Source organism: Anabrus simplex, chromosome 2 (assembly GCF_040414725.1).
Source record: "Anabrus simplex isolate iqAnaSimp1 chromosome 2, ASM4041472v1, whole genome shotgun sequence".
Taxonomy (NCBI): domain Eukaryota; kingdom Metazoa; phylum Arthropoda; class Insecta; order Orthoptera; family Tettigoniidae; genus Anabrus; species Anabrus simplex.
Genome location: NC_090266.1, coordinates 608,183,339 through 608,199,798, shown reverse-complemented (window position 1 = coordinate 608,199,798; position 16,460 = coordinate 608,183,339). Strand labels below are relative to the sequence as shown.

Genomic DNA, 16,460 nt, shown 5'->3' with positions numbered 1-16,460 from the left:
GATGTATATCCACCCGAAGGCGACTCCAATGAGCCCAGCCTTGCCCTTCCATCCAAGGTTAGAATTTTATGAAACCTTGCTGCTTCATGTTGACTCTCGATGGAGTCGCAAAACTGTCTCCAAGATTTCTTAGAAGCCTTTTTGACTTCTGACTTGTACTTTCTTTGTGATTCTTTGTAAGAATCTAGACTTTCTTGGTCTTGAAGTTCCCTGTATTTGTTCCAGAGCCTTTGTGTGTTTCTCCTCAGGTGTTCCAGATAACTGTTCCACTTGAAGCTTCCTGTTGTTCTTTTTGCCTTAACAACTGGGCAGTTTAATTCATAAGAGGTAACTAGTGTCTGTGTGATAAAACTCACACTGAACTTCAGTTCCTCCTTATTCTTGATTATATTTGAGGGTCCTCCTTCCAGTCCCCTCCTCACATCCTCCCTAAAAGACGTCCAATTGGTTCGTCTAGGATTCCTTTAAGATGGGATCTCAAAGGAGCCCTCTATATGAAACACAATGTGTCTATGATCTGACAAGGAAGGCTCCAAAGAAACTTTCCAGTCTTTAAATTCCTGTATGATTCCCATGGAACCCAGGGTAAGATCTATGATCCCCTCACTCCTGTTATTGATGAAGGTAGGGGTATCACCTATGTTCATGATCTCAAGATCGGTTGTACATAGCAATTCTATGAAATTCTCTCCCCTTCAGTTTGTATATTTGCTTCCCCAAATGCTGTGATGAGCATTGGTGTCACATCCTACTATGAAGTTAAGTCCTTGTTTCCTACAGTATGTCACCAGTCTCTTGAGCTCCTCCGGCAAGGGTGGGGATTCAGAGTCTTCTGGGAAATATGCAGAACAGACAACCAAATCTCTTGGCTGTCCGCCCTCTTCATATCTCACTAGGACTGCTACTAGGTCTCTAGTAATGAAGCCTGGGATAGCCCATGCGTTATGATCCTTAATTAGTATACATGTTCTAGGCTTCTCCTCCACTACTCCACTGAAGAGAGTGAAGCCTGCACATTTTAGTCCCATGATATGTCCCTGTCTAAGCCAGGGTTCTTGTATCAGGGCGACCGAAAACCCACCTTTCTGGATACCATAGAGGCCGCTATACAATGTTGTATGTATGATTGTATGAAAGTAATCATTCCTTACCTTCATGCAATGCTTTACCTTATGCAGTCTCCGGAACATGCAGCTCCGTCTCCTGCGATGAATCCTGAGGCTTAACTGGCCCCGGCTCCTGTCCAGGCTCCTGCTCCTTGCCCTTGCTGGTATCAGTATTGTCTGTGATGGGGTTGTTCCTCTGCTTGTCGCGTTTGCCCTCCACCAGAGTGAAGGTAGCAACATGCACCCTGCAGAAGATCTTCTTCCCCACCAATTTTTACACATCCCTGGAGTCCATGCTGACCACAAGGCAGACACCCCTCTTCTCCTCCTTGCGGTTGTAGATTCTCCAGCTGCTGGGGTTTAGACCATGGTTCTGGCGTGCCATTCTTCCCAAAAGGACATTGTTATCCTTTGGTTGTCCTGGTATCCAGACCATGACTCTTATAGGAGAGGAGTTTATCCATGCCCACAGTTGTGAGCCTGGCTCCTTCCCATGGCTGCATATCTGTAACAAGACTAGAAAGCCTTTCTACAGTCTCGTCATTCTCTGCAATGATAATGGCCGCACCTCTCGACAGATAGCAGTCCAGGAACTGAAGCTTAATGCGCCCCTGCTCCGGAAGCTCATCTATCAGATTGGTGATAGCCTTCTCTACAGACTCCACCTGTTTTTCAGTTAGCTGCTGGTCAGGATATCCTTCAGGCACTATGGCCATCCTGATCATAGCTTTAGCTATCCTGGCATACTCCACCTTGTATCTTTTGTGGGCTTGCCAATCTTCTTCTGGGGTTGCCCCCGACAGGAGTCGTTTTCCCACTGGCGTCTTAGTGGGAGGAGTCCTCTGTGCCCTGAAAGCAGAGCCCTTTTCAGGGTCCCGCCTCCTGTGCCCATTGGATCCCCCCGCAGTCGTTGTCGTCATGACAGTAGAAGGCCTATCAGCTCCAGGAGTTAGGCCCTCTTTGGCCTGCTCCTGGGCCTTTAAAGCCTTCTTATACCTTCTCTTCTCAGTTCCGGAGCGCTGTTTCTTCTTCTTCCTCTGAACTAGAAGATTGCCCACCTCTAGAGTGAACTCTCTTACAGTCGAGGTCGTACTGTCCGAGGGTATCTCCGAAGAGTCCCCATCGGTTCGTCGAGCTGGTGTTTCTCTCAGAGGCCCCAGAGGAGCTCTCCGGTTTTTGGGTTGCTACGATACTCATGTAGGTCCCATGAATAGCTAAGGAAATATGATGTCCGCCCAGGCAGAGCCCCGCATACCCATGTAAGGCTACTTACTTCGAGAGGGCGCCAAGTATTTTGAAGGCTCCGTTCAAGACACATCTCCCATGTGCCATACACCCCATCGGCATGGGTCGCGTTGCACCTTAGGGTTGGGTGGTACTTTAGCTTCCTCCTCCTTGTATACTGAATGGTTACCCAACAGGGCTCCATTCGGCTTCGCAAGAAAGGAGCTACTAGTCCCCCTCACCACGCAGAGGATCTTCAATTGAAGAGGGTAACCAATTGTAGAATCACACATGAGGAGGAATCATCTTACTAATATCACAACAAATCTCACATGAAGTACTTATTTAGATTTCTAATGTTGTATGTACCGACAATATTCCCTTCTTGATCTTTTAAGGAATATGCACACTCCCCGATACGGTTAACAATCGTGAAATACCCCTGATACAAAAGAAAGAATTTAGACATATTTCCCGCCTCTGCAGATGATGCGAATGGAACTCTGAGTAGCACCTTGTTACCCAAACTGAATCAATTTTGCCCTTATTAAATTACATATCTCAATAGATCCGTCCTTCTTGGCAACAATAATTAAAGGATCAATACCATGGCTACAAGATGGTTCAATTATTCCGTAATCCAGCATAATGTATATTTGTTCTTCGACGGCACTAACATATTTAAGTGGAATGGGGTACTTAGAGGCACAAGATTTGGTATAACAAGGCATGGCTGTTCAAATACATGTGTACAACAAATTAATGTTCAAATACATGTGTACTTCCTGACTTATCGCTAAATACATCTCAATGCTCAACTAACATCGACCACAATTGCTCCTCCTGTAATTCACTCAAATTACCCCTCGCCACTGTCTCGTACAGACTATCCCTCGAATCCTGTCGTATAGACACGTGATACACACATCAAAACATTTCCTCTCACTAGGAATACCTTTACTCACCTCCCTTATATCTTTAATAGAACACACGTCACCAACACTTACCTCAGACCCATCATAATTTACACGTACTTCTTTACCAGTTTTCTCCCAAGACGAACAGACACTACCCAAATCAAAGTCTAATCTAGCTCCATGATTTGTAAAACAGTCAGCTCCTAAAATAACTGAATACACAAGATTTGGTATAACAAGGCATGGCTGAAAGTTAGTTATCTTCAATCGTGAGTGGTACCGATATCATTTTATTCACTCACTGTGACTTATTAGTCTTATTACCAACGGCTATTATAATATCTAATATTACCTTCACTTTCCTTCTCCATATCATAATTTATATTGTCGGAGTTACTACCTCACTACTTATATCCTCAGTATTATAAGTACTTACATCACTTAACAGATCACTTCTTATGTCTAAGTTACTACTACCATTAATTACTCTATAAACTATGACTATGCCATTACTTAAAATATCTCACTTAACATTACTTAGGTCACAATCACACTTTACTCTTAAATCTATTTTCACTACACAACTACTTATACTACTTTCCTGTTCAATTTCTACCTTCGGCCTGTCCACATGACTTACTTTATCTGATTCTCTGTGAGTTTGAAATATTCTGGCTCGATAACGACTCCTTGATAACATTCATATTCAGCTTATCATAATCCCTCTCATAACTCAGATTCATACGCCTCCCATTTTCGGATTGTCTCTGGTTACTCTGCTGACCCTTATCACCATTGACATAACTATTAATCCTCTGCTGATCATGATTACTACCTCTCCTCTTATACTTGGCTGACATTCCCCCCCCCCCCCCCCCCTCTCTCTCTCTCTCTCTCTCTCTCTCTATACTGTTCCATTTTTACCAAACATCATGCATTCTCTCTCGCACCCTTGTACATTCTCATCCCAAAACTTGTCAATGAACTTCTCTTTAAATTCTCCTAAATTAGACACATTATTCCATCACACTCGAAACCATATTTTATTTTTACCGATAAAAACATTCGACAAGATCTCCAACACGTATTCCCATTCAGTAATATTATTCCTTAACTTACTTGCAAATCTTTTCTCAACTAGTTTTACAAATTCCATAGGATTGAACTGTTTTCCAGAAAACTTGGGTAAATCTTGATCCATACTGAACGAATCACTCGCTACTACCACTTCTCCCACCATCTGACCTCTAAATTCTTGCCATTGCACTCTCTGGCAACTCAAAACTTCTTCTTCCGCTACTCTCTCAGCATTCCCTTTCACTATTCTCACTTCTTCCTGCAATTTTTCTTCTTCATTCATCCCTTCCTGTGATAGTGTTTCCTGTTTGTTCCTTAGTTCACTGACCTCCCGAAGTTTGCTTTCAATTACTCGTTTTCATGAACGTGTTCCCTCATATCTTTCCCAACTGCGTTGTAAATCTTGTCCAATCTTATCTCAAATACCTCATGAATTTCTTCCCGATTACTAGAAATCTTATTACTTAACGGTACAATGTTGTTACTATCCTGTGTACATGTTCCCTTGACTTTATCGGTCTGAGTATGAACTCCACTCCATTTCACCTTTAATTTCATCACACACTTTCTTTGACTTACTTTCTAACTTAGATGTTTGATCAGTTACCTCTAATATCTTAGTATCTATTTTACTAATGGTCACATTAAAATTTTTGTTAATACTGCCAATTACTTGTTCCATTTTGCTAATTATTTGTTTATTCCTATTTTCATTCCTACTAATTAATTCTTCAATCTGTTTATTCCTAGTTTTGATATTCTTTTCAAAGAGCTTGGTCATTCTGGCCATCAGCAAATTAAATTGTTGTAAATTTATTCCCCCTTAGACTTCTTTTTGAGTTTCAATGCACTTCTCAATTTCTGCACTTTCCTGACTCGCTTCAGAACCTTCCATGTCCATCTTTAGTTCACTAGTAATAGTAGGGAATCTCAAATTAATTTCCCTCTTCAAATTCCTTGACGTGCCCCCAAAATACAAACATGTAACACAAACTTACACTCCTGACATTTACCGGTTATAATTCCGTTTTCTTAGATGTGCATACTCTTAACTAAATCAACCTATGATATGCTGTCTTTCAGAACAAGTTCTGAATTTATTCGAGTCTCACGTTGTGGCGACACTTTGCGACTACCCCTCACTTCTTATAAAAATATAAAATTAAATTATAATGAAAAAATATTAACATATTCATGAAACAAAATACTCAATCGTCAGACTATGTACTCACACTTAATTCTTAGCTGATTACTTACACATACAGTATTTGATGGGCACCAACTACAACTCAATGCAGCAATAATAGAATGAGAGTCTTGAATATCTCTGGGGTGTGAGGTAATAAGCTTACTTCGACAGCATAACATATAGGTTCTAGGAAAAGGAGATTGTTGTTTTGTTTCCCCATTAAATTTTAGGTTATCTAATTCTACCATTGAAATAAAACTATAAATTAATTCGATATTGAACAAAATATATTCTTTAAATTGTGTCAAAAAGTAGTAGGACCTGCTGCTATAAAACAGATGAGAATACAAAATTATGACATTACAACTGAAAGAAACTAGGCATTAAATTTGAATTCCTCTTGACCTGGACATTAAAAAATTGTACAAGAATTTTTTTTCATGTTTCATGTTTGTGGGTTACTGTAGTCATGTCCTAGTTCGTGAATCATGGGCAACGGCTGAGTGGCCTAGTAAGTGGTCCTGAGAGTCGGGATACCAGTTGCTATGGAATGGGGGTGGGCATCTAGGACATATTCTCAGTCACAGCCCTCCTTGTGCACAGGCGGCTAGGACTATACAATTCACCGGTGGTCCATAACCCGTTAGAGGAGAGATCCTCACTTGGACTATGTGTAAGTAGGGTAGCATCCTGCTTCATGAATTTACCGAGCTCAGAACATTTTAAGCAAGCCTCCGACCTATGGGAGTAATGGAGTCCCAATCCCATTTGACAGGCAAGGGACTCCTTGGAAACAACTTGGCGAACAAAATGGAATTTGATGGGGAGCTATTAATATTAATGGGGCTTATGGAAGAAAGAAGGTAGAACTGGCTGAGACAGCAAAGAGGATGCATCTGGATGTGCTAGGAGTAAGTGATATTCGGGTAAGGGGAGATAATGAGGAAGAGATAGGAGATTATAAAGTGTGCTTGACGGGTGTTAGAAAGAGAAGGGCGGAGTCTGGGGTAGGGCTCTTTATCAGGAATACCACTGCACGCAACATAGTTTCTGTTAGGCACGTAAATGAGCGAATGATGTGGGTAGATTTGTCAGTTGGAGGAATTAGGACAAGAATTGTGTCCGTGTATTCACCATGTGAGGGTGCAGATGAGGATGAAGTTACAAGTTTTATGAAGCATTTAGTGACATTGTGGTCAGGGTCAACAGCAAGGATAGAATAGTGCTAATGGGCGATTTCAATGCGAGAGTTGGAAATAGAACTAAAGGATACGAAAGGGTGATTGGTAAATGTGGGGAAGATATGGAAGCAAATTTGAATGGGAAGTGTTTGCTGGACTTCTGTGCTAGTATAGGTTTAGCTGTTACGAATACATTCTTCAAGCATAAGGCTATTCACCGCTACACATGGGAGGCTAGGGGTACCAGATCCATAATAGACTATATCTTAACCGACTTTGAATTCAGGATATCTGTTAGGAATGTACGAGTTTTTCGCAGATTTTTCGATGATACAGACCACTATCTGATCTGTAGTGAACTAAGTATCTCTAGGTTGAATTCAGGATATCTGTTAGGAATGTACGAGTTTTTCGCAGATTTTTCGATGATACAGACCACTATCTGATCTGTAGTGAACTAAGTATCTCTAGGCCTAGGGTAGAGAAAGTAAAATCTGTTTGCAAACGAATAACGGTAGAAAATCTCCAGGACGAGGAAATTAGACAGAAGTACATGGATATGATTAGTGAGAAGTTTCGAACAGTAGACAGTAAGCACGTTCAGGATATAGAAAGTGAATGAGTGGTATACAGGGAGGCTGTAGTAGAAACAGCAAGGGAATGCCTAGGAACAACTGTGTGTAAAGATGGGAAAAGGCGAACATCTTGGTGGAATAATGAAGTGAGAGCAGCTTGTAAACGTAAAAAGAAGACATCATAAATGGCTCCAAACAAGGGCCGAGGCAGACAGGGATTTGTATGTCGGTGAAAGAAACAGAGTGAAACAAATAGTTGTTGATTCCAAAAAGAAGTAATAGGAAGATTTTGGTAATAGCCCAGAAAGGCTAGGTCAAGCAGCAGGGAAAACTTTCTGGACAGTAATAAAGAATCTTAGGAAGGGAGGGAAAAAGGAAATGAACAGTGTTTTGAGTAATTCAGGTGAACTCATAATAGATCCCAGGGAATCACTGGAGAGGTGGAGGGAATATTTTGAACATCTTCTGAATGTAAACGGAAATCATCCTGGTGGTGTTGCAAACAGCCAAGCTCATGGGGAGGAGGAAAATGATGTTGCTGAAATTATGCTTGAGGAAGTGGAAAGAATGTTAAATAAACTCCATTGTCATAAGGCAGCAGGAATAGATGAAATTAGACCTGAAATGGTGAAGTATAGTGGGAAGGCAGGGATGAAATGGCTTCATAGAGTAGTAAAATTAGTGTGGAGTGTTGGTAAGGTACCTTCGGATTGGACAAAAGCAGTAATTGCACCTATCTATAAGCAAGGGAACAGGAAGGATTGCAGCAACTATTGAGGTATCTCATTGATTAGTATACCAGGCAAAGTATTCACTGGCATCTTGGAAGGGAGGGTGCGATCAGTCGTTGAGAGGAAGTTGGATGAAAACCAGTGTGGTATCAGACCACAGAGAGGCTGTCAGGATCAGATTTTCAGTATGCACAAGGTAATTGAAAAATGGTACGAGAGAAATAGGCAGTTGTGTTAATGTTTCGTAGATCTAGAGAAAGCATATGACAAGGTACCGAGGGAAAAGATGTTTGCTATACTGGGGGACTATGGAATTATAGATTATTAAAATCAATCAAAGGCATTTATGTTGACAATTGGGCTTCAGTGAGAATTGATGGTAGAAGGAGTTCTTGGTTCAGGGTACTTACAGGGGTTAGACAAGGCTGTAATCTTTCACCTTTGCTGTTTGTAGTTTACATGGATCATCTGCTGAAAGGTATAAAATGGCAGGGAGGGATTCAGTTAGGTGGAAATGTAGTAAGCAGTTTGGCCTATGCTGATGACTTGGTCTTAATGGCAGACTGTGCCGAAAGCCTGCAGTCTAATATCTTGGAACTTGAAAATAGGTGCAGTGAGTGTGGTATGAAAATTAGCCTCTTGAAGACTAAATTGATGTCAGTAGGTAAGAAATTCAACAGAATTGAATGTCAGATTGGTGATACAAAGCTAGAACAGGTCGATAATTTCAGGTATTTAGGATGTGTGTTCTCCCAGGATGGTAATATTGTAAGTGAGATTGAATCAAGGTGTAGTAAAGCTAATGCAGTGAGCTCACAGTTGCGATCAGCAGTATTCCGTAAGAAGGAAGTCAGCTCCCAGACGAAACTATCTTTACATCGGTCTGTTTTCAGACCAACTTTGCTTTACGGGAGCGAAAGCTGGGTGGACTCAGGATATCTTATTCATAAGTTAGAAGTAACAGACATGAAAGTAGCAAGAATGATGCTGGTACTAACAGGTGGGAACAATGGCAGGAGGGTACTCGGAATGAGGGGATAAAGTCTAATTTAGGAATTAACTCGATGGATGGAGCTGTACGCATATACCGGAATAAAGGGGAATACAAATGAATGGCCCTCATCATTTGGCTAATTATATAAATGATTTCTTTCTATCCCTACCACACAAACTTGAAAATCCAAATAAATCAGATGTATTACCAGAACTCCCAACCTTTGTGCAAAACTCTATGCAATTAACTCCAAGTAACAGAATTGGAAGTTCTTAAAATCATACAGTCTTTCAAGAATAACATTTCCACAGGTATAGATGAAATTCCCAAAAAACTTATTAAAAAATGTGCCCCTTATCTGGTATAGTCTTCAACTGATCTCATCAATGAATCATTTTCTAGTGGTCAGTTTCCTAATCTCCTAAAAATAGCTAAAGTTATCCCAGTCTTTAAAAGTGGATACTTACACGATTTACATAATTACAGACCAATATCAATACTTACTGTTATTTCAAAAATATTTGAATGTGCTATGAAAGATCGGCTTACTAAATTTTTAATCACATATAACTTGTTAAATAATGCACAACATGGGTTCAGAGCTGGCAGAAGTACTTTGCTTTATCACATTTTACACTGTTGGTCATAAATGCTCTTTAAATGATGAAACTGTGAAAGGACCATTTCTTGACCTTTCAAAGGCATTTGATACTGTTGATCATAAAATATTGTTGCACAAATTATATCAGACTGGAATTAGAGGAATTGTTAACGACTGGTTTAGATCATGCCTGGATAAACAATCCCAGTTTGTTGAAATGCACATTGTAACAGTAAAGGGCATAATGAGACATATCACTTTCAGGGAAAAAACATAGACTTAGGTATTCTTCAGGGTAGTATTTTGGGGCCTGTTTTTTTCTTGATCTATGTGAATGATCTTCCTCACAATAATCAAGTAGAAACTGCAGTTCTGTATGCTGATGAATAACCCTGACCCTATGTCTATAGAAACTGCAGCAAATACAGCTCTGTCTAGGTTAGAATCATGGATCAGGAAAAACAAATTAACATTGAACTTAAAAAAGACCCAATACATGGCATTCAAGGCATTTAACTACCATGACAAAACTGCAAAAAAAAAAACAACATTATATTAAATGCAAAAGCAATTGAAAATAAGTTGATGACAGAATTTTTATGTGTCCATATAGATGAAAAATTAAGATGGGATTGTCATATTTAAAAAAAGTCTCTGAGTTCTGTTTGTTTTGCCTTAAGGATTTTGTCTAATAGTTGTAGTGAAGAATATGTTAGAATAGCATATTTTGGATATTTCCATTCAGTCATCACTGCTATTTGGTCTCTGGGGCTGCTGCAAATCAAATCTTGATGTTATTTTTCGAATACCGAAATGAGCTATCAGAATTATATCGAGACGTAACAGGTTAGATCATTGCAGACCATAATTTAAGAGACTAAGGATGCTCCCAGTACCAAGCATATACATCATGCAATGCATTCTACAAGTGAAAAAAAATATTGATCACTTCAGAAAGAATTTTGACAATCACAGTTACCAGACGTGAACAAGAAATAATATTTTTATCGAGCACAAGATTAAAACCATTGTCTTGAGACATGTAGACTCTGTTGGAATCAGATTGTATAATAAGCTTCCAAATAAGATTAAAGATATTAGTCCCATCAGTTCATTTACCACAGCTTTAAAAAATCTCCTGCTGAGTAGCTGCTTTTATAGTACAGAAGAATACATGATGAAGTGCTGGTAATGATGCTATTACTGCTATAACTTGTAACGTTCTTAATATCTAGCATATAGCCTTAAAAATATGTTAATGTCACATTGATTATGTACATATTATTAACATCACACCAATAGATTTTTATTTTTATTTTGTCTTGTAAATATTGGTTATTAATATTATTTATTATTTAAAAATTAAGATGTGCTGTCCTAACATTGAGGTATTTTTCTTCTTTTTCAAAGTGTTCATTATTGTGCATATATTATTGTTAGTATTAGGAAATCACTTGACAACTCCTATACTGTTGGCATATTTCAAAATATATAATTGTACAGTCTATGGAAGCTAAATAAATGAATAAATTAATGAATATGTATGTATGTATCATCAGCCATTTGCTGTATGTTACTACTATTGGTATTAAATGGTATGAAAACAAATATTACCATATACATGAATATGTTGAAAACATATTTTGTTGCAGATGATAAAACGCAAGCATTTCTCAAAATTGCCTTTGCAAGCAAATTATTACCCACTTCCCAGCATGGCATACATTGAAGATAAAGGTGTTCGTTTGTCAGTTGTGTCTGGCCAGCCTTGTGGTGTTGGAGCATTAAAGGAAGGTCAGTTAGAGGTAATAGATTATGATTTATACTAATTTAAGAAATATTCTTATTTTTCTACTGTAAATTAAAATCAGTAAATTGGATTTGAATTCAACCTGGATTGAAATGTTTACCTTCTTGATAAACGTAATATATTGGAAAGTGAAAAACCTTTCAGTTGATTGAAATTAAAACAAAACAAAAGTTAACATACAAATGCTAAACACAATTTTTATAAAACAAAATTTGATAAACAATTTGTTTCAGTTTTTATGTCATTATGTATGTATGTATGTATGTATGTATGTATGTATGTAAGTTTTGACACACTTTCCTTCTCAGCAATATACATATCTAGTCAAGCACCAATTTACTTACTACAAAATTTCTATCTAACCATTTACTTAATTCCACACGGGCAGTAAAGAAGAAAGCACCCAAAATGTATTCATTGATATCGTTAAATAATGCAAATCGACACCATTATACCTTCCTAACTCTCGGGTGACATTACATGTTTAGCCATGTATAACATGTGGAATATGGCACTATAAATGGAACCCACTAAACATAACTTGATTATTATGTTGCAATAAATGTAATATTCCTACACAACCCCTAAAACTATCTAATATAATTTAGATATGTTTCAAATCCTCAATCTCACTATCGTTCATTAAACAGATGAAATCAACAAGGTCTCTGTTTTCTCATTTACCTTAACACTTCAACTTCTTCTAAATTTATAATGGATATTCTGCCAATAAATATCAGAGTTGTTCACAGAGTTCACATGCATTTTTAAATCAAGATGAATGAAGTTAAACATTTCACTCACATGCATTAGTTTTAGTTTAGCCTTTTTCTAGTATTCTAAAAAGGGTCCACATTCGCTCTTACTGAAGTTGAGTTTTTACAGATATTTCATTTCCGTACATGGAATTTTTGGACAGTCCCATTAAAATTCTTAAAGCAGCAGATAAGAAGACCACAAATTCATCCTCTTTCATGCCTCAAGGCAATATATAAAGCTACAATAATATCTCAAGAAAAATTGTTAGATACAAAACAAAGGAAGATTGCACTGCATACCCACTCAACTGTTCCTGACATCTGTGAACTCTGTCCAGTGATAGACATAACTGAGAGTTAGGAAGATATGTCAGAGTATGTAATGTATCGTATGTATGTATGTATGTATGTATGTATGTATGTATGTATGTATGTATGTATGTATGTACGTATTGTTCAACAAAGAAGAAACACACAAAATGAGGGCAGAAGTTACCCAGTGGGAAAATACTACCTATATTGTCAGTAAGGACAAGTGCGTAAAACTACTGTAGCTTTGACTGCTGATCCATATAAAAAATATAAATGATTATGAGGTATGTGATAACTTCTTCAAAGTGTTGACTTCTCTATAAACTATAAACTCTAAACTTTATTCTCTACATTTGTTTGTATTTTAATGATATCCATTTTCAACATCATCTGTAGAGTGCAGATTAAACAAATCCTTCAATTCTTTTAGGAGTTAGGTAAATGATTGCATGCACGTTTTGGTAAAGACAATAGTTACCTCTGTTAAAAGTTCCATTCACTTGATTTTTCTCTTGCTCTTGCTCTGATTTAGATCCATTTTTATTATCTCTTGTGATAAAAAGGTGATGCAGGATCGCAGACTGAACCAAGATGACAACAGAGGACTGGGACAAGGAGTTACTGATAACCACCCTATGCCAGCAATATTTCGTTTGATATTGGAAGAACGTCAGAGTAATTGTGTGGTAAGCAGATTTACCTTGTAGTTTTTTATGTATTTGAAAGCTACACTTCTTCATTCTACATTCTACCAGTATGGTAATAATGTAATACTTAATGTAATAATTAATGCTCTCAAGCAGTATACTTTGCATGGAAAATAAACGTTCACCCTTCACCCTTACATATATGATACATCTTTCTTAATGAGCGAGAAAAATTTGGTAGAGTCAACGGTTGGGACTGTTTTCAAAAGATGGGATAGGTGTGGCAACGGTAAAGGTTTACTGAGAGATGGGTTAGGAAGTTTGGCAGGTAGATCGGATGGAGACATAAAAGGAGAAAAAGGGCAATGGGAGAAACCCAACAGTTTTCAAATATTCTGTTATCAAAACATTTTACAATAAATAATCTCAAAATTTAACAGTTGAAAAAAAGTTAACAATTTGATTAAACTAAGATTAATTTAGTGACTAGATGACCTTTAAATATGTAAAAAATTAATATTGAAGAAAATGAAGCAAAAAGTTTGCTAAACCAAGATTATACTTTGTAGTACCTCAAGTGAAAAATGTTACAGAATACAATTAATTATTGATTAGATATTTCTTGAATGCAAATATGTAAAGATTGATGTGGAAAAGAGAGTCGAAAGACTCGCCAATCCAAAATTTTACTTTCTAGTGTCTGAAGTGAAATATCTTGCAGAACACGATTATTCATTAGATAATGTTACATTAATGTTTCTTGAGGAAATAAGCACTATAGCAGTAGTTAAGGTAATGAAGAGAAAGACTTGTAAATTATGTGCCACTGGATTCACAAAGGTTGAAAGTACCAGTTTATGAGATTTGATTACTTACCTTAATATTCTTCTTCTTTAGAACAGCAAAATGCTGAATTAATTAAAAGAAAACCGTACAAGATCTTGAAGAGTGTTGGCCATTTTTGACGATAACAGACCTTGCTAAGCAGTTATGGAATTATAGGTAGTTTAAGTAAAACATGTTGACAGGTGCAGAGTTCTAATACGTCCCGCGTGTTAGTGACGAGTGATGAGGAGAGAGATTGCAGTGAGTTGTGTACCTAATGGCAGAGGAGGAGCTAAAGTTTTATTGATTAGATTGTGACAGTAATATTTTGATCAATGTAATTATTTTAATGTTACATACATTGCCCAAACGTGAGGCGATTAATGATTTAGTTTATTTTATCATTCATATTTTATGTTACTAATATTACAATTGTCACCCAACAGTGGGGCAATAGTTAGTAGTATATTACAATTAGTGCACCATCGTGGAACAGAATAAAGCTGTTAATCTGTTGATGGACCTGTGCGTATGCACAAGTTCATAGGATATAAGGTAGAGTATAAGGTTGGTCTGTCTGAGCTCTTCAAATAACGTTGAAAATGAAGGGTATATTATAATGTATGTGTTCAAACAAGTGAAGAGTATATTTTGAAGTAGAGCCTATGTATGTGTTCAAACAGCGTTGAAAGTGAAGGGTATACTTAACTCTGTGTATTCAAATAATGTTGAAAGTGAAAAGTGTATTTCGATATATGGGTTTAAACAACGTCAAATGAGAATTGTATTTCTTATGTATTATGTATAATAGTTGTTGCAAGTCTGAAAGTTTAAAGCTACGTAACAGTATTACAGTTAGAGTTCCTAGCAGTATGGCAAGTGAAGCAAATGGGGATTTGGTAAGGTTTGATAATGAGAATAATAGTGGTAATTTAACGATGGATCATACTTAAAACGCAGAGCATGACTCACAGAGTAACAATTGGGGTAGCCTAATAGAAAATAGCACGCCTAGCGAGAACCTGGTATCGGTTACTCCGAGTGCAACAGGGGGCTAGTATGGATGTGTTGAGCATTCTTTTGGAACTACACAAGGACGTTAAAGAAGGTAAACAGAAATTAGAGGAGAGACTAAGTAAGGAAATTGAGGATCAAAGTAGGAAATTTGTTGATGTTAAATTAGGTACTGAGAAATTAGTGGAGAGATTAGGCAAGAAAATTGAGGATCAAAATAGAAAAAATCGATAATGTTAAATTTAGTAGTGCCAGGCTTAGTGGCTCAGGTGGTTGGGGCACTAGCCTTCTGACCCCAACTTGGCAGGTTCGATCCTGGCTCAGTCCAGTGGTATTTGAAGGTATAAGTCAGCCTCATGTCGGTAGATTTACTGGCATGTAAAAAAACTCCTGTGGGACCCTGTGAGACAAAATTCCAGCATTCTGGCGTTTCCAAAAACTGATACCAATTTTCACGTTTGCAACACCTTTAGCTTTTTAGATATAAGTATTCTCATACAAAGAATTCAAATAATTTTTCAATTCTTTCACACCCATGGATTTTCCAAAAACAAAAAATACATATTTCTTTATTTTTAAAAGAGGCCCCAAATACCAATTTTCATGTCAGTAACATCTTCAGTTTTTGAGATATCAGTATCCTAATGAAAATAATTCAGCCCCCTTTCCAGTCCTTTTACCCCCTCCCTGCCCCTCCTAAGTGATTTTTTGGAAAACAAAAAAGTACATGTTTCTAAATTTTTTAAAGAGATTAATAATACCAATTTTCACGTCAGTAACATGTTAATTTTTTGAGGTATACTGTATATATGCTCGTTTTAAAAATTCACTCCCTTTTTCAGTTCCCCTTAAGTGGATTTTCCGACAACAAATTATCTGTGTTTCTTTACTTTTACGGGAGATTCCAGATACCAATTTGCATGTCTGTAATATGTTACGTTTCTGAGATGTACTGTATATAGTGTCTTGTTAAAATTTCACCCCCTTTGTTACTCCTGTTCACCCGCCATTAATTGGATTTTCAAAAAACAAAAAATATGTGTTTCTTTATTTTTAAAGGAGATACCAAATACCAATTTTCATGTCGGTAACATCTTCACTTTTTGAGATATAAGTATCCTCATAAAAGGTATTCAACCCCTTTTTTTTTCCCCTCCTTAATGGGATTTTCGAAGAACAAAAAAGTACATGTTTCTTTATTTTTAAAGGTGATTCCAAATTCCAATTTTTACATTGTAAACTTTTAAGCTTTTGAAATACAGATATAATTTAAAAAATTCATTCCCCCCTTTTCACCCCCTTAGCGATGGAATATCCAATAATCTTTCATTAGGGAGCACCTTCAGTCTAATACAAATGTACAATAGAACCCCATTTATCCTAAATAAAGGGGGTGGAGCCATTTTGGTTGACGTATTTTTCTGGATGACACGCGGTAAATATTTTCGGAAGTTAAATGTCGAAATAAAATTGCATAAACTCTGTTAAGCAAAGGTGCA

General features: G+C 37.4%; 1 protein-coding gene across 1 annotated transcript in view; it reads left to right on the top strand.

Annotated features, from left to right (window-relative positions):
- The window catches only part of alpha-Man-IIa (alpha-mannosidase 2), a 355,439-nt gene that overhangs the window by 317,449 nt on the left and 21,530 nt on the right, over positions 1 to 16,460 (top strand). The window contains exons 18-19 of the mRNA XM_067139236.2: positions 11,248 to 11,400; positions 13,039 to 13,161. Coding sequence (XP_066995337.2) covers positions 11,248 to 11,400; positions 13,039 to 13,161 — 276 coding nt within the window. The remainder of the gene's footprint in view (positions 1 to 11,247; positions 11,401 to 13,038; positions 13,162 to 16,460) is intronic.